This window comes from Centruroides sculpturatus, unplaced genomic scaffold (assembly GCF_000671375.1).
Source record: "Centruroides sculpturatus isolate CEXI.00-Female unplaced genomic scaffold, Cexi_2.0 scaffold50, whole genome shotgun sequence".
NCBI classification, from domain to species: domain Eukaryota; kingdom Metazoa; phylum Arthropoda; class Arachnida; order Scorpiones; family Buthidae; genus Centruroides; species Centruroides sculpturatus.
The window spans coordinates 25,013-48,189 of NW_019384891.1; the positions used below are offsets into that span (position 1 = coordinate 25,013).

Here is a 23,177-nt window from a genome sequence, read left to right on the forward strand (position 1 = left end):
ATCATTTAATTACTTTTATTGTTATTATGAAAATTGCAAACTCAATAAACAATTATTATACATTAATTGCTTATTATATTTTAATCATAAAGAATAATTATGAAGTTGAAAATATAAATTATTTTTATTTTGCTTTTGGTAAAATATTCTAAAGCTTAACATCACTTTTATAAATTACGTTCAAAAATTAAAAATATAAATTTAAATTTTGCAGTGACTTTAGCAAATTAATAGGCATTATGGGACTTTATTTCCAAATTAGAGATGATTATGCAAATTTAAGATCAAAGGAAGTAAGTATAAATATAAAAAAATACTATTTTTTATTAATTTTTTTTTTCTTTAAACTTTTCAAGACATAGGGCCTAATAATAACCAAGAAATAACCAAATAGCAAGAAAAGAAAGAAATATGTAAATTATTTATATATGTATATATTATAGCAAACAAAAAGCCACCTTCTTTACTTTTTCCAGCAATAGACATTTATTATAACAATAATAATTGTCCATTGCTGGAAAAAGTAAGAAAGGTGGTTTCTTGTTTGCTGTAATAAGGTTCCAAGTTTGGAGGAGTCTAAAAAAACATGAATCTTTTTGTTTGGTCAGGGAAAAAACTAGTCAGTCTGGATAATTACCATATCATATATCACATGTCAGGTGTTCTGTTCATTGAATTAGCAGGATCCACCTATCTTGGCTTTTAGTAGCACTCAACTTAACCTGGGAATAAATTATTTATTAATATGATATAAAGTTGTGCTTAACTGTTCTATGGTTAAAAATAAGTGAAAATTTAAATTATAACTCACTACCTGCAAGAATTTGACTGATTATCTATAATTTCAATATGAAAAAAAATTATTGATGAAGTTAATTGTATCAGTTTGATTCTTTTCAGATAAAATTAGGAATTTCATTTAGAAATTCCTAATTTTATCTGAAAAGAAACAAGATAGTATGTATAACAAGTTAGATTATTAGCATATTAGACATATTAGAAGTTATGAATTTAATTTATACCATATGCTATGAATATTTTTTCTATTTAAGTCAGGTCTTTAATTAGATGGACAAATGACATATAAATAATGCTGGGAAAATATACAGTATTTTCTTCACAGAACTTTCAAATTTGTATCAAAGTTACTTCAATAATTTTTGCTGATCTGCTAATGATATTTTTCTTCTGAATGGAATATTCAATGTTAAAAAAATTTTTAAATGTATCAAGGTGAGGTAATGATTTTTCTTAAAAAAATTATTCTTGGAAATAAAACTGGTGCACAAAGGAGATTTCTGAAAAGATTATTCATGTAAATCTAAATGTAAACATTGTAAGTTAGATCTCTTAGACACAATAGCTGTGAAATAAGATGATGTATAGTAAATGACAAAAAACTTTTCTATAGTACCAAGGAGGAGGCATTGCAGTTGCACTAATCATGAATATAAGGATAATAACAAGTGATTACAATAATATAGCAAAGAGAGAATTTTCTGGGGAGCAACAATCTGACTTAAAGGAACCTTTAGTATCTTGTGGGACCTCTTCTTGCTTGAATACATGTAGCAATCAGACATGGAGGCAGTGTTTTCATAAATGAATATAAAAACAACTTATGTTTTAATCACATCAGTGACCAAAACAGAAGATAAATGTTTATTTAGTTCCACACAGATTTATCACACTTTACACATACAACAAGAAAATACAGTAATTTTGATGCTCACATAAAAGATGACCAATATGGTTCTATTTTGAATAACACTTTGGCTGATTAGAATGCTCAACTTACAGCACCAAAATTGCAATTCAATACCACTTGGTGTTAGTCTACCACTCTGTGTTGACATGACTCTTTTTATCCAAACTAATTGTCCATTTTTTAAATCCTGTTTTGATACTACATCACAACTTTGAATCTGATGAACAACTCTTAAGTCAGTTGATTCCAATGTTCCAAAACAAAAAACAGTCATTCCATCAAACTTCTTCTGAAATACTCTTTTTTTCATTTGTGATTTTCTTGTTTCACATTTAATACTTAGAAGTCTTACTTTTTTACTACGAAATCTTAAATTTATGTAAATAGAATTCTACAGGATTACTCCTTGATCCTAACTGAGGCATACAAGCACTAGATAGGCTATCTCTAATATTTTGTTTAAAGAGTTCTGAATATAATGTGTTGTATATAGCATCTGATTTCCAAATAATATAGAAATACAGCTCTACTCTTGCAGAAGAATAGTTTTTAAAGTTGTTAACCATCTGTCTTTAGTTGGAATATTAAAAAAGGATTTGAACTGACCCAGAATTATTTATATGATCAAAATTGTTTTAATAAAAACAAAATATATTGTATAAATAAATATAATGTTGATAATGAATTAAATGGAAAAAATTATAATAAATAAATATGAAAATATGTTACAGTTTCTTCCAAGACACAATGATGATTTTAATATTAAATAATAAAGCACATGCACATTTGTAGAATCTAATAGCCATTGTTTGACTATTTGATTTTTCGTTTTGACAACTCAAATGTCATTTAATTATTAAAATATAAATTTATTTAGTAATATTTTTCTTTACTTTTAAATATAATTTTAACGGATATTTTTTTAAGTTTTGATATATTTTTCTTTTATAGACATGAATTGTATGATGTAAACAGCATCTTCTGGCCAAAATCAAAAAAATATTTTAAAAAATTTGATATAACATCCATTTTCAATCGGTTTCCTAAAGGTTATTATAAAGAGTCTACTGTATTTACATTGCTTGAGCTCTAGAATTAACTCATTTGGGACTAAAAGTAATGCTATACAAAAATTTTTGTCATATACAATGGTATATATGATAGAGTATATAAGATATGTAAAAATTCTTGTATAGTATTGTCAATATATCCATTTCAAGATTTTGAAAATTTAATTTAAAAAAATACAGTGTTAGAAGAATTGAATAAAGTTGCATAAATAAATCAGTAACTTTTGATTGAATATAATGATAACAAATGGTTACTTACCTTCTCTTAGACATTTTATTATAAATAATTACTACTATGTTAACTATGTTTAAGAATGGGTTAATATCAACATGTTATTATTTTGTTATAAAATTTCATTATTTTAACTATTCAAATATGTTCTATATTAAACTATATATATTACATTTAATTATAATAATTACTAATAATATGTTTTATATATTAGTATAAAGAAAATAAAAGTTATTGTGAAGATTTAACTGAAGGAAAATTTTCATTTCCTATAATTCATGCTATTAACCATCATCCAGAAAATCCACAAATGATCAGTATCCTTTTTAATTTGTTGTTATTTATTTCAAATATTCTCTGAATTAAGCTTATATATATTGAAATTACAGTTACAAAAAATATAATTTAATTGTATTTTTGTAATTTGTAATAATAATAAATTGCTTATCCCATTGGAGAGTAATGAATCTTTTTAATTATAAAAAAACATATTTTTGAATTATTTTATATTGTTTTTATTTTTTTAGAATAAAAATAAGCTCATTATATCAATATATTAGAAAATGTATATTTTCTAATATACATTCAACATTTAGACAAATTAGTTTTAATTTAGCATCTATCTAAAACTGTTAGAAATAAAGGGTCTTCCGAAAAGAGTGCTATTATTTTAAATTATTGTAATTATGTTAATTATCATATGAGATCATTGTAATGTACTGTATATTAAAACATTGGAAACCTGTTTCAAGTTTCATATTTGTCCACTACAATTTCTCAATGCATGCATCTCATGCCAAATGTCACACATCCAACCAATACTCAAATTCTTCCTACATTTGCTATATCATATATGTTGTCACTCCCACAGCAACCACAATTCTAAAACTCCTGCATATTATTCATCTTGCACAAAGATGAGTGATTCTGACTTTGCAAACTGTAGAACACAAAATGCTTTCTCGATTGTGGAGTCACTGTTTTCATTAATGGTGCTTCCTAGAGGTAGTAGATAACAAGATGTTTGAATGCAATGAGAGATAGAACTCCGACAGTTACTCTATTAAATNTTAACTATTCAAATATGTTCTATATTAAACTATATATATTACATTTAATTATAATAATTACTAATAATATGTTTTATATATTAGTATAAAGAAAATAAAAGTTATTGTGAAGATTTAACTGAAGGAAAATTTTCATTTCCTATAATTCATGCTATTAACCATCATCCAGAAAATCCACAAATGATCAGTATCCTTTTTAATTTGTTGTTATTTATTTCAAATATTCTCTGAATTAAGCTTATATATATTGAAATTACAGTTACAAAAAATATAATTTAATTGTATTTTTGTAATTTGTAATAATAATAAATTGCTTATCCCATTGGAGAGTAATGAATCTTTTTAATTATAAAAAAACATATTTTTGAATTATTTTATATTGTTTTTATTTTTTTAGAATAAAAATAAGCTCATTATATCAATATATTAGAAAATGTATATTTTCTAATATACATTCAACATTTAGACAAATTAGTTTTAATTTAGCATCTATCTAAAACTGTTAGAAATAAAGGGTCTTCCGAAAAGAGTGCTATTATTTTAAATTATTGTAATTATGTTAATTATCATATGAGATCATTGTAATGTACTGTATATTAAAACATTGGAAACCTGTTTCAAGTTTCATATTTGTCCACTACAATTTCTCAATGCATGCATCTCATGCCAAATGTCACACATCCAACCAATACTCAAATTCTTCCTACATTTGCTATATCATATATGTTGTCACTCCCACAGCAACCACAATTCTAAAACTCCTGCATATTATTCATCTTGCACAAAGATGAGTGATTCTGACTTTGCAAACTGTAGAACACAAAATGCTTTCTCGATTGTGGAGTCACTGTTTTCATTAATGGTGCTTCCTAGAGGTAGTAGATAACAAGATGTTTGAATGCAATGAGAGATAGAACTCCGACAGTTACTCTATTAAATTAATTGGTGTATGATGCATACTTCTTGGATAATAATTAACATAATTACCATTATAATGGTAATAGCATTTATTTTGGAAGACTTGTATTTTAGTAAAATAGCAAATATTTTTGCCTAATAATGATTCAAACTTCTTAACACTTATAAAGAACAGAAGCTTTAGAACAAAAATCTTATTCCTTGTAAATTCAAAGAAGTTTAGAGTAAAGAAAAAATATTTTCTAGTTATTAAAATATTTATAATTTTAATGAAAGTGACAAAGCATTATTTTCTACAAATACTGTACAGCATTCTTTTAGAAAAATAAAATATACATCTTAATAGCATGATTAAAATGTTTTAATTATATTTCAATAGATTTTACTACTATTCTAATATATTTATGCAGTGTTTAAATTAAAATAAAAAAAGTTTTATTATAACAATTTTTTTTTAAATTGATGCATACAAAGTAAAAATTTAAGCATAAAGTAAATAAAAAAAATTGCAGAAAAGAAATGCATATTTATTATTGATTACGTATAACAAGAAAATACATTAAAATTAACATATAGGGTGTTACCTTCAAATGTGCATTCCAGCAGTCACAGTGACAACATCAAGATGATAGGCAATCTCCTGTCATGTACCAGTACATGTCTTCTTTCATACTAGCTGTGATATCAATGGTGTACAATTCAATGCAGTGTTGTTGTTGGAATTTGTAACTCTCACAAAGCTTATGAGAGCTTTTCCACCATCTCCTTAATATTCTGTGATCGCCATATGTTTCCAGTAATGCTGACAATTCAACCTCTAGCCCATCTTACAGTAGGAACTGGAAATACAGTACTGCAAAATTTTAAGACCTTTCCATCAGATGGTACTTGTGTCTTTTATATATCTTAAGCTATTATCTTTTTACAGCTAATTAAAATTGAGTATATTTGAGGGGAATATGCTGTACTGTACATCAAATGTAAACAAAATGTTTATATATAACCAGAAAAAATGATAGCACGGGAGTCATAATATAAATAATTAAATTGTTATTTTACTTCTTTCTAAAACTTTTCATATATCTACTATATAATTACTAATTTTGTTAAAACTAATTTGAAAAAATGTCTAGAGTTAGGTTATATAAAAGCATTTATGAGTTTATTAAATCTAATCATTTAATATATATTTGCTGAAAAATGATAGTGACATGTCCCCTGGTACCCATACCTGAATTCATGTCTGCATTTAACTAACAAACTATCTGGTAAGAGGGATAACTGAAAGAATGAACTGACTTAGGGGAGGCAAATATAACAAATACATTTATTATTTGTGACTGTTTAGTTGCACTTACAAGAACATAGCTACATGCAAGTCATGTAATACTTTACATGTACTAACATTTATTTGGAAGTTAAATTCATTTTGTCTTAATGCAATGATATCACTGCTAATCAGCTTTATACTTTTACTCCATTGATCAAATAGTCTGTGTTTTATTTTCTTATGAAAGAATAGAAATATTGACCATAGAGAAATATCATTGTAGGTAGGTAAATAGTATGTGTTTAAGTATTAAATAAATGTTAGCATTAAGTATTACATGATTTGCATGTAGAAATGTTCTTGTTAGTTTATACTCACATTAATCATATGTATAAGGATGATATTGTATTATATGTAAAAAAAAACAAATTTATGGTAAAATAATAATTAATGTAATGTTATTTCAATCATTGAATAGTTTCATTAATGGTAAAATTTTAATAATTGTCTATGATGTAATAATAATTTTACTGAAATTAAAAATTATGATAAAAAGTGATATTTTTCTGTTTCAGATTTTTATAAAAATTAAATTTATAATTTTTATAAAAATCTCTAGTCTCAATCTGTTTTTCTTAAAATTCTAGACAAGAAAATTTTGAAATCTTAAGATTCCTGAATCAGAAGACATAGTTAATACAATATCAATGCAAACAGAATTGACAATGATGATGATTTACGTAAAGTTGATGTTTAAACAAATAATGGGAAAGACTATTAAAACATAAGTGGTCTTAATGTAATTCTATTGCAGCATGCACCACTCTAAAACTGCTTGAAAGTATACTTAGAATGAGGAAAAGATTATTCAGAAATGTTTTGTTAATAACATCACATGTATACCCTAAATTAATAACAATCAGATTAACAGTGCATGCAGAAATCCAGCATAGAATTCAGAATGGATGGCTGAACTGGAGAAAGATAAGTTGGGTGCTATGTGATAAGAAAATAAGCTGTAAAATGAAAGGAACTTTATACAAAACTGTGGTAAGACCTGCAATGATATACTGTACCGTACAGTGTTGGGATGTGGGCAATTACAAGAGCCCAGGAAAAGAAGTTGGCGATAGCAGAGATGAGAATACTGAGATGGATTTGTGGTAAAGCTGATTAAGATGGTTTGGACATGTGGAGAGAAGTGAGGATTATGTTGGAAAGAGGATTGGGAGGTTGGAAGTGATAGGGAGGAGGAAGCATGGAAGATCAAAGCTGACAAGGAGAGAGCCAGACATTTGGGTCTCAGATTTGAATGAAACTTGGTGAGCATGTAGCCCTAAACACAAACAGCTCCTTGTCCTTATGACTTTAAGGCAGAGTGCACACCAAAGTGTTTGAAATAGTACCCACATTTCAAACATTTCCAAAAAATGGACCCTTGAAAATTGTGTGTTTAGCCTATGTCTTTGGAAGTTTCACTTTTCCTTATAATGATGATAGATGAGTGCATAAGATAGTAGGCACTAGAGCAGGGGTGTCCAACCTTTTTGTTTCTCTTGGCTGCATTGGAAGAAGTCAAGGAGTTTTGGGCCACAAGTATATATAATATACACTTGTGGCCCAATATACAAGTATATTTAAAAACTAACATGTCTAGATTATAATAATAAGTATTAAAATTTTATCAAGAAAACAGGATATTTTAAAAAATTACTTCTACAGACACTTTCAATTTTTACTTAGAAATAGATAAATTCATTTATTATAAAAGAGACTAAAGAAAATTTATTTGAAAAACACAAATATTTGTTTTATTTGGGTCTCTAATTAATAAAAAGCGACAAAACACCATTTTAAAGTGCATTTTTATTCAATTATATATTATAATTATAAATAATATGTCTCTGAAAAAGTAGCCAAAGTGCCAAATTATATTTTTTATGTTAAGCAAAAAAAAAAGTAGCCACATTTGGCCCAATGTAGCCAAATCTTGCAACATTGGAAGAAATACTAAATAAAGCTGGAGTTGTGAATCAAAGGATTATAGACCCAAGTGCAGGGAAAAAGAGGCAAAGGACAAAAGATAAAGAAGTGAAAAAGGTTGAAAAATTACGGGTTTGTATTTTCTTAACAGAAGATCTGTTTAACGTTTCTCACTACTACATCTTTTGTCCTTTCTCATCTTTCCCTCCTTTTCCCAAATCTGGGTCTATAATCCTTTGAGTCACAACTCCAGCTTTATTTAGTAATCCTTCCGCATTCACACATCTCCAAGTATTTGAAAATATTTTCTTTCCACTCAAAAATAAAATATGAATATAGGTTTACGGCTTTGTGAACCTTTTTTTTGAGTTTATGCCGTTGAAATAAATAAATAATAAAAAAATTAAAACATTTGTCGGTTTTTTGGGCTGCATTGGAACTTGCCTTGGGCCGCATGCTGCCCGTGGGCTGGATACACCCCTGCACTAGAGTTACATGATGTAGGTTCGAACCTTTGCAATTTTAGTTTTTCTTTTATGTGTAACAAAATAATTTAATTTTTCTATATCATTAGCATTATTATTATTATTATTGTTATTATTCCTCATGTTTAAAGCTTATATATAATTGTGAGAGATCGGACTTGGAAAGGGGAAAACCCACAATTTTATTTGGGAATTTTTCGAAAGAAAATTCATTTGTCATTTTGAAAAGGAAATTTATTTAAATCTCAGAGAAAAAAAAACCTTTTCCATTTTATTACCGGAGGATGAGTGCAAATCTCTTCCCGAAGTCATTTCCTTTCCCAGGGAACTCAGAATGTGTCACTGGGAACTACAACAAAATTCACTATTGGTGGAAAACGACAACGTGACTTGGAAATAAAGAGGAGACCTCAAGGAATAGGGAGATGGGTCGAGAATATTTCGTGTGTGCCTGTCGAAAGGATTTATCATCATCGCTTGTCGCCGCACGCTCCTCTCGAATATCAGTGTTTCTCCAAGACCACCTATGAAGAACTAACGGATCTCAACTTTCAATAGACTTTAACTGCCATCCAAGGCAACAGAGATATTCCCAAGGCTCCCCAACGACTCCACAGCCATCTGGAAATCTGTACATAGTGCTTCAGGTATTTATAATGACTCGTGATGTTATGTAAGCTCTCTCTCCAACTCAGTTCTCACGAAGAAGCTTTAGGGGAAATACCATTTTGTAGAACTAGTTTAATAAATGAATGTTGTTATTGTTAGAATTGTGTTGGATGCATTTCCTCAAGCGGTCTCCATCCTGAGTCCAACTGCCCACAGATGTGACTGCTCATGCATAAATGCAAATATAACGGTCTCTGTATCTACTCAGAAGACACAGTAGTGTTAATCCTGATAAATTTGTCATTGCAGTCTTCGCTGACGCAATGTGACCCTTCGGTCCTGTGGTGCCGAAGCATAGAGCCCTTCAGCATTGTCACATAATACAATACATTAAAAAAAAGTGATTTCATTTCCTATTCTTGGAGCAGTGACTCTCAGCAGAGGGCTTTATGAAATTAATTGATTAAGGAAACTGGCATGTTAGATAGAAAATCTGGTTTAGATCATCCTCACAATACAGATATAGATGATGTAGTTGTGTTAGCATTCTTTTACATTCATCTCCATGCAAGTACATGAATTGCTAGGCAGTGTGGAATGTGCCACTAGCAGGTTTACAGAATTCTTGGACGAAATGATTTACATCCATTAATAAAATACTGTAATAACTGAATGTTCACTGTATATTAAGTCAAAAACATCTTCTTCCAGTAAGTAACACCAATATATTAATCAAACAATTTTTTACCTTGTTTCAACGTCATCCTCAGGTTAGAACAAAAATGGAATAGTTTAAAAGATCAAACAATTTAAAACATATGAAATGTGGCATGGGCAAAGGTAAAACAAAAAAGTCCATTAACAGTTTAGCATAATAAAGTAATAAAAATAATAAGATGGTGTTAAAATAAAAATAGCAAAATTGTGCTAAAATAAATACACAATATAAATAACTAAATGAAAATAAAATAAAATTTATAAAAAATAAAATAAATGTATATGCTAAATAAAGTTTATCACATTCAAAAACTATCCTACAGGCTTGCAACAAAGGTGCTGCATCTTTACTGTTGATTGCAGTCCCTTTATTAAGCACTTTATATATTTCAAGCATTTCCAAATATTTAAGTTATGGGGGTGTTGATGTAGAATGTATCAGCTGAGCTCTGCCAAAAAACACATTGATGTCCTGGTCTGAAGCAAAGGCCACCAGAGTAGTAGTAGTTAAGTGCTTTTGGATTGAATCTTGATAGTCTTTTGACCTAATCTGTAAAGCTCTACAAGTGACCCCAATACATTCATAGGAATATCCTATCCTGTTGTCTTATAAGAAGTATGGAATAAACTCCTGGAAGAGCTGTTCAATCAGGTGGATTCTTGTCATTCCTAAGTAGGGAGTAGATGACAAGGCTCCTTTTACACATGTGCTAGTATCCTTGGGTCATGTGATTGCTAGCGAGTGCTACTTTCCTATTAAGATTATGTCACTCACAGTACAAAAAAAGCAAGGAAAAAATTAAGAATATGGTATAAAAACAGTGCAGGAAAAATACTCTTAATATTAGTATCAATAAATCATTTCTTGCAAACCTATATAATATAATTGTTGTAAACAATCCTTTAATCAATGTTTTTCATAAATAGAAACTACTGTATATGTAAAACTCATAGTTGATTCACTATTAAAAATAGCTCTCATTAATTCAAAAATGGAAATAAAAGAAATAGTCTACATAGGAAAAGAAATAAATATGAGTAAAAAAGTATGTGTAGATAAATAGATTACAATTAAAATAACTTGTGTGTTACATGTTGTTACTTAAAAAATTTAAACTATACTGTTTTAAAGTACATTAAACATTTCTGTATTTTAAACAATGATGACAATACAATTATTTTTCTTTATCAATTAGAATATACACACATAAAAACGCTTATGTGTATTTGAATGGATTTGAGTAACAAAAATCAAAATGACATTCAAACCATACATGATAAATGCAAATACATTGTGCGTAATGAGCACACTTTATAAAGCATGAAATTTTTTATAATAATGTGTTTTTTGTGTTTAGAATAATTTTTTTGTTTTATACATAGAATATGTTCTGTTTATTTTTTCATGGAAGACAATTACTTTATTTTTACTACCTTTAATCACAGGTTGGTAGGAAAAAACTGAAATCAAATATTACAATTCTTGGCTTTTAAAGAAAAAAGTTAATTTGCATAAGTAAACAGTACTGAATTCCAACCAAACGATTCCCTTAAAGAATCAGGCTCTAAATCTGCTATTATTAATGATTCACAAAACACACTTTTGTATCCAACTTGAAACAGATTCAACTACAAAATTCAAGTTGGTAGAGTTTTATTATATATGTATCTGTTACTGTTAGTTACTAAAAAATATATTAATTAATTGAAATGAATAAGAGAAAGCGCTTTAGTGACAGAAAGAAAAAAATGTAGTGCTTGCCAGTAATCGCATGGCTCAAGGATACCAGCACATTTCATCGTAATGCGATGACATCACTGCTAATCAACTTTACACCATCACTCTGTTCATCAAATAGTCCATGTTTTACTTTCTTATGAAAAAAATAGAAATATTGACCATAGAGAAATATTCTGTTATATAGGTAAATAGGTAAATACTTACATTTATTTGGTAGCTCGATAGGTAAATAGCATGTAAACACATGCTATTTACCTATCGAGCTACCAAATAAATGTAAGTATTAAGTATTACATGACTTGCATGTAGTAATGTTCTCCTTGTTAGAAGCATCCTATGTGACAAATGTTTTTTAATGGCTGCTTTATAATGTGATATATGTGCTATTGTGAAACCCTAATGTTTCTAGACTTTCATGTAGTGTATGAGGTATGAACCTGTGCAAGAAAAGACCAAAGTCACAATAAGTATCTTATCCATTCTTCGCAGACACTTTATTTTGTGGATAAGTTCTGAGTATTTATTAATTTTTTCAGTGTTTGGAACATATTATTTATTTACTATTTTATTTTTTATAATTTTTTTCATTCACCTGGTGACTTTAGAAAGAAATTTTGAATAATTTAAATTATCTGTTTTAAAAAATAATAATATCATCTAAATGTAAATATATTAAGTAAAAAAAATTATTTAGAAATAATTTATATAAATTTTTCTTTGTTTTATAATAATTGTATAAGACATAATTGTAACAGTCTATTATAAAATAGACTGTTACAATTACATCTTTAGAACAAAATTAAAGTTTTAATATTATTTAAAGCAATATCATAAATACAGATATTTAAAACAAATTTCTACACTCCAGGTTTTTGAATTACCCAATGACTAATTATAATTCAAAATCTTGACTTACTGAAAATATTGTAATGTCAAAATCCAGATATGATGAAAATCCAACAATGTAATGAACTTAGAAAAGTTATGTCCCAAAATAGAAATTTCCTGACAAAATAATTTCTTGACATGTCAAAATCTTCACTAAGAAAAATCTATCTGAATATTGCCAAAATAATTTGGAAAAATAAACAAATTAATTTTGCTAAAATAGTGTTTTTAATTATTATAAATTTTTCTTGTTTGAATTTTGTAATATTAAAACATTGTCTTATCATTTTAAAATTTCATCACAACAGAATTTTGTCATTTGGAATTTCATGCTGCTGGTGTTAAGATTTTAACAAGTTAAATTTTGCATTTTGAGATTTTGAATAATGCTAATTATATCTCAAAATGCAAAATTAATATTAATTTAATTAAAATTTTGAAAAAGGAATATTATTGTGTTTTTACCTTGGTCTGATTTACTGCTGCTTACATAATTTGATGGCTCCCCCCTTTGATATTGTATTGAATTATATGTCAAATAAACTACTACTATATAATTTGATGGCTTTAGGTTCTTCACTGTATCAATGTTATTCTTAGTATGGATGTTCAGTTGATATAGAGTTGTGCACCTGCACATTTAAGCCATTCACTGGTTCTGGCCACTGAGTAACAAGAATGCAGGTGCATACTGCTGTTTTCAACCTGTAATACATATTATCTGTTATAAATTTTTTGCTAAATTAATATCATTCTAAGAAATGTATAATTTTGCACTTAATATAATTAAACTTGTTTGAGACAGGTTCACTGTCTCAAACAAGTTTATCTTGAAACCTCTTTATCTCAAAATTAATTTTTTCTCCTGCATTTTCAGCCTAAATTCAACATATTTTCCATGCTTATCTCAAATAATTTTCTCCCAAAACATCTATATCTCAAATTATGGACTGAATTGTCAATAACAAATTCAAAGTTCAGCAACTACATTTTGATAGCATAAATTGTAATTGAGAAACACCTCTTGAAATACAGTACATAATTGCAATTAATGCTGCTTTTCTTTGATTGGCTATGAGTTTGCTTGCATTTATTGGTTGAAGAAAGTTGGACATCAGAAACTATTGACAAACTATTTCTATTAAGGTATGTCAAAAATGTTTTATTTGCACCTAATACAGATATGTACTGTATTTGCTGTTGTATTAATAAAATACTATACCTCCAATCAAACTTATTGCTGTTTACTGCATAAGAACCTCTATATCTCAAAACCTGTATATATCAATTTTTTTTCTCATTCCCTATGAGATTTGACAGACAGGTTCAACTGTAAATGCAAATTCTAGTATGATTTAATTAATTAATAACAACAATTAACATAAAAAATTCTTACGCATATATAGACATCAAATGATAAGTTAAATAAATTCTAATAAATAATAAATAAATAAATAATTTAAGGCATAATCAATTTATTAATTGATTATGCCTTAAATTATTTATTTATTTATTATTGTCTTTCAATTATGATTATATTAATTGTTTAAAATGTAAATAAACAGTATATATAGAACATATATAAAGAAAACCCCACTTTTAGAAATTTATTAACCAAATACCATGGTACATTAACTAATGTTTTATGATTCATATGATGCACATGGTGTCCAGGTTTTGTTTCAGTGTTTAGATTACATTGTTTTGACATGAGTACCTCTATGATGCAACAAACATTCAAACTCCTGCCACACTTTGGATAACATGTCAGATATTATCACAGTTGTGGTTTCTTCAATAGAGACTTTGTCCTTTATGTAACCCCATAAGAAAAAATCTCACGGGATTAAATCAGGATTGTGGAAGTCATTTCATGAAGGTATTGTCATTGCAGCATTTGCAACCAACTAGAGTAACTACATTGGGAGACCAAACTAGAATAAGAAAACCATCTAGCATGTTATTTTGCCTTACACCTGATACATCCTGATATATTTGTCAGGTTAGATTGATTGTATATGGCAGTATTTTTCAATACGTTACTCCTTTCGAATATGCGACCCCTTTACAAGTTAAAAAATTCTGCCGACCCCCACGGCCATATTAAAACTATGTCAGTGATTTTAAAAATTACCGGTACGTATTTAATTTTCTTTCTGTTGAGATTTAAATATCAATCAAAAAACTAATTGTACTGTAAAATAAACAGGCACAGCCTTCTCACTGAAATTGTAGTTTTTTTATTGTAGTGTAGAACCTACAAACACTTGTCTTTTTCTTTTACCCGTGACCCCCGTGTATGGCTTTGCGACCCACAGGTTGAAAAACACTGGTATATGGCAACACACCATGTGGGTGATCTGCTGAGGGGATGCCTTCCAGGACGACTTTCTATGGGAAATGCCCCTATTTAGGTGTTACAAATGTAAAGAAAATCTGGAAAACCCCACATGGCCATTGCATTGGCAAGGAGCAAACCCACAACCAACTATTGGTGTTCTGTGGTTTCATCCACTTCACCACTGGTGGGCAATATATCTGCCATGTAATGTGCTATAAATTACTAGTGGAATTTTCTTTACAGACACCCTGTATATACAGAATTTGCTTATTGTAAATCATGGATACTATCAGGCAGTTAAAAGTAACAGTAAAAACTGGATGGGATTAGCATAAACAAGCACAAAAACAGTAATCCAGTATGAAAGTAACAATTTATTACCAAAACAAACATTTTTAATCATCTTTAATGACCATCTTCAGGTTTCTAATACAGTGGGTGATCGGTTAACGAACAGATCGGATAACGAACACTTTCGCAAAAGATTTTTATGTTCGGACAACGAACACATGATCGGATAACGAACACCCCATAGAACAAACACAAGAAGCGATGTAAAATAATGAATACCGATTAGTCTTCCCTTGTCTTCGGGCAACAATTCAAAACTTTTCCGAGTGTGGGAGACGTCGACATCGACTCTTAAGCCGGTATATACCGATCGGATAATATTCCTCCGAACTTTGAAACTCTCCCTTGTAATTCCAGCCTTTTATTTTTCTGACAAAACAATTCTTTTATGTATTCGTGAAATTGTCAGGTAGGCACTCGTTAAGTTTTGCGTCTGTTTTTCTTTACGAAAGGTGAGAGTATAATAGCAAAGGTAGAGAGTGGGCAGAAGATGCCTAATGTTGCTGGGTAGTATGGCGTGAACAGGTTTACAGTAGGCCGCAGTTCAATTTTATTTAAGATACTGTATAATCAAGAAGACTCAAGCAGCTAAAGGAGTAACAAAAATCACATCTGAGAAATAAAGAATATTGAAAAGTTCATGATGGAACCTGAAATGGATCTGACGACAGAAGAACGCCAAGAAACTCGGTGAGATATGTTTTCTTCTGAAAAAAGAGGATTAATGCCGATATCTGTTATTAAAGATCCTTTGAAGAAGCGGGAGGATGTCAGAACAACAGTCTTAGAATGACATCCAAACCAGGTTGAGGCTTGGGGATTTCTATAATTGCAATTACTTACGAAAAATCCTGAAGAAGAGAGAAAAGCAATCGACATTAGACAGATTCTTTAACCCTTTCAAACGGAAAAAAACATGACTAATAAAAATGCAAGACTGTGTATGTATGTATTTTTATTATTGCATATAAATAAACGTAGTAAGAAAGTATATATTTTTTATTTTTGGGGGTTCCAGAACGAATTAATTAAATTCCCATTAAAACCTATGGTAAATCGATAATCGGTTAACGAACAATTCAGATAGTGAACAAAGTCTTGGAACGGATTATGTTCGTTAACCGATCACCCACTGTATTACAGATTTTATTCTATCTGTAATATTAAAAGCTGAAAGATTGTTATTAAAGACAATTGAAAATGCAGGTTGACATTTAAATATCTGGCTACCTCTGGACCTGAGGAATGCTAGATTTTTTATGGTTATATATGTGTATATATTTAATAGAAAATGACTATTTGTATAATCCTTTAAAGAAAGAAAATTAAACACTAAATGAAAAACAAATGAAATTTTAATGTTTATCAACTAAATAAAACAGTTCTACAGAATTTTAGTTAAGCGTCTTCAGAAAACAGCAACATGCCAATACGGTAAATTTGAAAATGCATTCCAAAATCCATGCTGGAAATTCTCTGAAGGAACCAGATTTTTGAATGTCAACCTGTATTTGTTTTAGTAATAAATTGTTCCTTTCATACAGGATTATTGGTTTTTTGTGCTTTTTTCTCAGGCAGTTATGTTATCAAAAATGCATGACAATAAAAGATGCAGTACAAAGTACTCAGAACAAGATTAAGGAAAGACAGATGGATGGACAACAGCGGGAATTTATAGGTTACAATTTTTCAAATTGCAGCCCAATAAAGCCTCCTTCTCTATAACTTTTACCACCACTACCACCACCAGATTGCTTTAGTGCACCATCTTAGGTGATTGTCCTCCTCCTCTTCCAGAAATCTGAAATTACCAAAAACTGGCTAGCTTTTAATTTGACAGGCTGTAGTACAGTTGTAGTTTGCACAGTGCTGATTCCATTATGTTCTTTACTTTTTATCCTAAATATTTTACTATACACAGTATTCAATATTTTAAGAGAATTAATAATGATCAAATTGATCCTTCTTTAGAAGTGTATTAATTTTTATTTGTTAAATATAATTTTGTTCTTAACTTTCTATTGTTTATTTTATATTTTAAATATATATTTAGCCCATTTCCAGAAATTCAGGCCACACTCCAGTCCTAAGCTTGCCAGTTAATTGATCTGATACTATAATGACTTATGTTTTGTTTCTAAGAAATATTAGATATTGTTATTTGGCATGCTATTTTGCTAATATAAAAGTTTTATTAGTATAAAATCCAAATTTTCTAGGAACAGAAGGCTTGGAATGATATAAAATTAAAATAAAATTTTGTTTATTGAGAATAGAATTAAAATTAAAAAGATTTTAATTTTGGGTCCTTACTATTAATAAAATGATTTTTTAAAATATTAAAAATTGTTAATTAACAACAAAAGCAAATATATATGCATATTTTAACATTAACTTTTCAGATGAATAAATTATTTTCTAACATTATTATTTTTACTGATGTAAACTAATAGCAGAGATCCTTATATCAAGTTGGTCTTATATTAAAACAATGTTAATATTTTACATTTACTAATCATTAAAAGTAATTTTTAAATATTTGTTAATTCATTTATCTTCTATGTCAAAAAATATTTCTTTTAGTAAATGATTTTCAAAAATGTTTATGAATATTATATTTCAAATGATTTCTCCACCTCTTCCTCCTCTGACATTCAAAGATTATGCAATTTTACCTCTTCTGGTTTCATAGGTCATTCCATCTCTTCCTAAATCCCTTCTTCCTCTTATTTTATAATTGAGCAGTCCTTTTGGCAGTCTTCCATCTGCAGTTGTGTTTACATCTCCATTTCTGCCTGTGTTCTATTATTTAATGGAGAATGTATTTAAATCTTTTCTTATTTCTTCATTCTGTATCTGATCCAGTTTGGTATACCCTTTAATATATTACAGAAGTCGCATTTAAATTGCTTGAATTTTGCTTAGGTTTGCAGTGACACATTTAGAAATATAGTGCATCTAGGCCCACAATATTCAGGCATTCTCCTAACTAATAGTATTGTTTATGCACTGATTCTATTTTATAATTTTCATTCTTCAATAATTGTATTTTTTACAGATTTTTAAATATTGAAAGGGCAAAGAGTACTGCTGTTGAAAACCCATCATCAATGCTGCCACTCTGTTCACACAAAATATATTCATATAATACTAAACTAATATATTGATATCTTATTTTGTCTCTACTTTTTCTCATCATGGACTAGTAAAATTATGGATAATTTTATGTGGTCCAGTAATTATATGCTGCTATGAATTATGCTTATATATGCTTATCTAGAGTATCTACTGTACTTAACAAAGTAAGTACAATAACTCTAGATTACTATTTAAATGTCATCCATAATAAACTGCACCAGTGTCAGTATGGTCAAATATTTTTCTGTGGCCAGTGAAATTTTTTCATGGACTGGCACCAGTCTATGGACCATTGGTTCAAAAACACTGCTCTAGCACATACATATCAATGCCAAATGTTGCCTTGTCAAGACCTATCTTTAGACACTAATCTTCCTCATATGTTCCATGTAGCTATATCAAGATTTCCTTTATTCCAAATCTTTTGTCATTTTTTGATTGGCCATTCACCATATTCTTCCATTGGTGCTTTCAAGTTGAATGATATTTTCACTTGAAGGGATTACCAGTCTTTTGCACAACCTCCAATGTGGAGATTCAGGTTGGAGGTTGTGCAACTGTCTGACTCCCAATAGCCTATTTCGAGGGTGGCAAACCTGTGGCATATAAGGAGAAATCATCTGGCACATAACATATCATATGATTTTGATTTATTATTTATCTTTTTCAACTATCCTTTTGGTTTATTGCCTGATCATCCTTTTTTCAATCAGCTTTTTTTTGCATTTATTCTAATTAAAGCATATTCATTTAATTTATTTAAATATCATTATTTGAAGTCTGAAACTTTGGCATGCATAAACATTTTTAAAGCTAAGTATGCATACTATATGGCATCTGGGCTGAAAAAGGTTTGCCACCCTTGGCATATATAAATGCTACTACCAGCATAGTTCTTGGGATCTCAGGAGCACACAAGCCTCCTTATCCTGCCACAGGCCTTCATTAAGGTGGTAGTATCATGAAGAAGCAAATGATTTTTTTAATATTTTTAATATTAATTAATATAATATTCTTTTACATATAGAAAATTTCATAGATATTATTTTTATATATAAAAAATTCTTAATAAAAAAAATAGATATTGTACGACAGAGAACTACGAGTATAGAGATAAAAAAGTATGCAGTTGATCTTTTAGAATCATTAGGTTCATTTGAATATACGAGAAAATTTTTATTAGAATTAGATCAACAGTAAGTATTATATTCATGTTTATCATTAATATATTATTAAATCATATTAAAGTAAACTCAAAAGTTAAATTAATAAATGAATAAAAATAAATTAACAAATTTCTATTAGTTTTATTAAAGTTTATTCTAAATCTTAATTAATTAAATTTAATTTTTAAACTTTTTCTAATAACTTTTTACATAGTTTTTACAATTTTAATTGCATAAATAGCATGCTTCATATGGAAATACAGGGTCTTCCAAAAAAATTCTATCATTTTAAATTATTGTTGTTATGTTAATTGTTATCAGATAATATTGTAATGTGCATTAAAATATTGGAAAACTGTCCAAGTTTCACATTTGCCCATTAAAATTTCTCAATGTGTGTGCATCTTGCATCACATGGTGCATGTTCAACTGATACTCAAATTCTTCCTATGCACACTGAAGCACATCTGTTGTCAGTAGTCACAATTCTACAGCTCCTGCAAATTACTCATGTTGCATGATGATGAGTGATTCCGACTTTTTGAACTGCAGAACATAACATGCCTTCTCTGTTTTGGTGTTGCCATTTTTGTTTACAGCACTTCCTACAAGTAGTAAACCACAGGTTGTTTGAATGAAGTGGGAGATAAAACTTAGACATTTACTCTCTTAACTGGTATATTTAGCATATTTCTAAGGTAATAATTATTATAATTGTAGTAATTTAAAATGGTAGCATTCTTTTTGGAAGACCCTGTACATTCTTATTGTATTAAATCCAAATGATTGCATTTCAATACAAATATATCTTTAGCTTTGAGCAATTTTGAACCCAACAATTAATAAATTTTTCTATTAAAAGATAAGATGAAAAATGTGATTATAAAGTGATACCAAAAATTATAAAAATGACATTTATTTATTTATTTGTTATAAAATCTGTTTTTTTTTTCTTGAGATATTTTGCCTGCTGAAGCATCATCATCACAAGATGTGATTCTCATTCAGCATTAGTGTGATATTTGTTATAAGTATCTCTACACCAATAGTTTTCAATTTTCAGACATTAGTACATTCTTAAAAATTATATGAAAGCTGAATGATAGAGTTTCATATTACAAAGGAAATTCTATTTCCAGAGAGCTAGAAAAAAAATGATAAAATCTCATATTTAGATAGGAAATTTTTTAGTTTTTTTATAGTGGATATGCTACAATGCTTAAAACATTAAAACTATAGATTAAAACAAAAGAAACAATAAAAATTCATTTTTACAAAAATAGTTCTGATGTTACCAAACCAAAATTAGCAAAAAGCATCACTTGATCATCTCAGAGCTTGAAATTTTTATTTGTTGATGGAAAATGTACTTAGGGTGCAAATTTGGTGTCTAGAAATCAATATAGAGATATCAAAATGTTACAAACAAAAGGGCAATTTGGCTGAAAATTGAATGTCTGAAAATCAAGGAATATTTGTACTGGAATATCAGTGACGTTTTTTCCACAGTTATACCATCATTCAATTAATAATGTTCATATTTTTTGTTAATGCAAAATTTGACAGAAAATTACACATTTACTCCTCAAAATTTTCAACATATTAAACATTGTTCTCCATCTTTTCTGAAATATTAATGAATATAACATAATTTTTTATTTGTTGTATTTTCATGCAATGGTGCACAGAAAATTGCTGGAACAAAACTAAAATCTTTGCATCTCCACTATATACCCTGTATGTTGCTCCATAGATGCATATTCATAATTGCACTTTAAAATCAGTGTATAATTGCCCATTGCATAACCCATACTCTCTTTGTGTTGTCTTTTAAACACAGGTTATACATGTGAAAATATATTTGAAATAAATATGGAAACACTTTTATTTAATACAGTGTGTGATAAAAAAGTGCCAGAAATTCATGCTGTGTTAAAAGAAGTGCATGGAAGGTTTACTGTGAATCGTAGCACAGTACAGAGGTGGCACACGAAGTTTCGAGAAGGTCGAATAAGCATCGAAGACAATCTGTGCGCAGGGTGGCCATTTACTGTAACAGCTGACAACACAAATGCTTCAATCATTGCAACGTTGCTCAATGAAGACCAGAGAATCACGGTAAGAGAAATTCAGGCGGGGACAGGAATCTCAAAAATGAGCATGCATTGTATTTTAACACAGCTGCTAGGCAAATGAAAGGTGGTGGCTTCAGTGCACCAATCATCAAACTTCTCAAAAACTATGGCTGGGAACAGCTCCGCCACCTGGCTTATAGTTTTGATCTGAGCCCATCTGATTTCAACTTGACTACCCCAAGCTGAAGGAACCCCTTCGGGGGGGGGTGTTTTCTGATGCTGAAAGAGCTCCGAAGAGAAGTGACCCAACAGATTTGGATACTCAATAAGAAGGGGATGCTGAATAGAATCCAAGCACTTCCATGCCGCTGGCAAGCGTGCGTTGATAAGGGAGGGGATTATTTTGAAGGCCTGTAATCACTTGTATCTTCTTCAATAAATATTTTTTGAGTTAGAGCCAACTGTGCATTAATTTTGGGACAACCCTCGTACAAAGTTTGTTTAAACTTTTTTTTTTGGGATTTTGTTACATCAGTAATTTTAAAACTGTGGTTCATGGACCCCAGAGGTCTGCAAGATACTTGTTGGGGGCCATTGGTTCTGTTTTCTAAAAACATTTTTATTTTATTACTTAGATTACTTCAAAAACATTTAAAAATATTGTTTAAAGCTATATTAGGCTTTAAATGAAATATAATAAATTTATATATTATATAGTAAAATATATTTTAATGACTGAAAAATAAAAAAGTTGGTTCTTTTTATTAAATTTTATATATTTATTAATTCTGTTATTTTAACAAAACTTTTCAAATTAATGCAAATGAAAATTGCCAAAAAATTATACAGCTACTCCTCACTTAATGACTGATTTCAGTTCTTACGACTAAGCCATTAAGCAAATTAGTCATTAAATGAGAAACTTCATAATTTTTATTTATTGTAGATAAAGAAAGGGTGTAAAGGAAATTCCAACTCAATAACTTTGTTTTAATTTGTCTCTCTAACAAATTAATACAAATTTAATTTGTAATTTAAAAATACAATCAGCAAAAATTATAAAAATGACATAACAAAAAATTAAAGTTTGTTCATAAAAAAAAAAAAAAAAAGACATTCAGATTAATATTTTACTCATCAAATCCTTCTAATGGGATGCACAATAAAGTACCCATTTGTAAACGAAATATGTAATCGTGGAGGTTGTGAACTTCATGTAGTTAATACCGACTGATTACAGTACTAGACTGAGATCAAGAAAGGGAATTTCTCCTTGCTGGAGCTGGTAGTTAAGTGAGGAAGTAGCTGTATAAAATGTCTTAGATGCTTATTATTATTATTATTATTATTATTATGTGTTGGGTTTAGTGGGTTATACACGGTACACACCGGTGGCTGTGTACTATGCCGGACCA

The 23,177-nt window shown here is 28.9% G+C and overlaps 1 protein-coding gene and 1 long non-coding RNA gene across 3 annotated transcripts in view; one reads left to right on the top strand and one right to left on the bottom strand.

The window, feature by feature from the left end:
• LOC111631219 (geranylgeranyl pyrophosphate synthase-like) overlaps positions 1-23,177 on the top strand; it is a 46,618-nt gene that overhangs the window by 20,312 nt on the left and 3,129 nt on the right. Inside the window, exons 7-9 of the mRNA XM_023375421.1 lie at positions 215-293; positions 3,225-3,327; positions 19,603-19,717. Of these exons, the coding sequence (XP_023231189.1) occupies positions 215-293; positions 3,225-3,327; positions 19,603-19,717 (297 nt within the window). The remainder of the gene's footprint in view (positions 1-214; positions 294-3,224; positions 3,328-19,602; positions 19,718-23,177) is intronic.
• The window catches only part of LOC111631220, a 36,707-nt gene that overhangs the window by 2,852 nt on the left and 10,678 nt on the right, over positions 1-23,177 (bottom strand). The window contains exons 2-4 of one of the 2 annotated variants that reach the window (XR_002757662.1): positions 13,157-13,396; positions 5,583-5,851; positions 638-722 (exon numbers count right to left, since the gene is read on the bottom strand). This is a non-coding gene — a long non-coding RNA (uncharacterized LOC111631220). The remainder of the gene's footprint in view (positions 1-637; positions 723-5,582; positions 5,852-13,156; positions 13,397-23,177) is intronic. The other variant, XR_002757661.1, reaches the window with a different exon arrangement.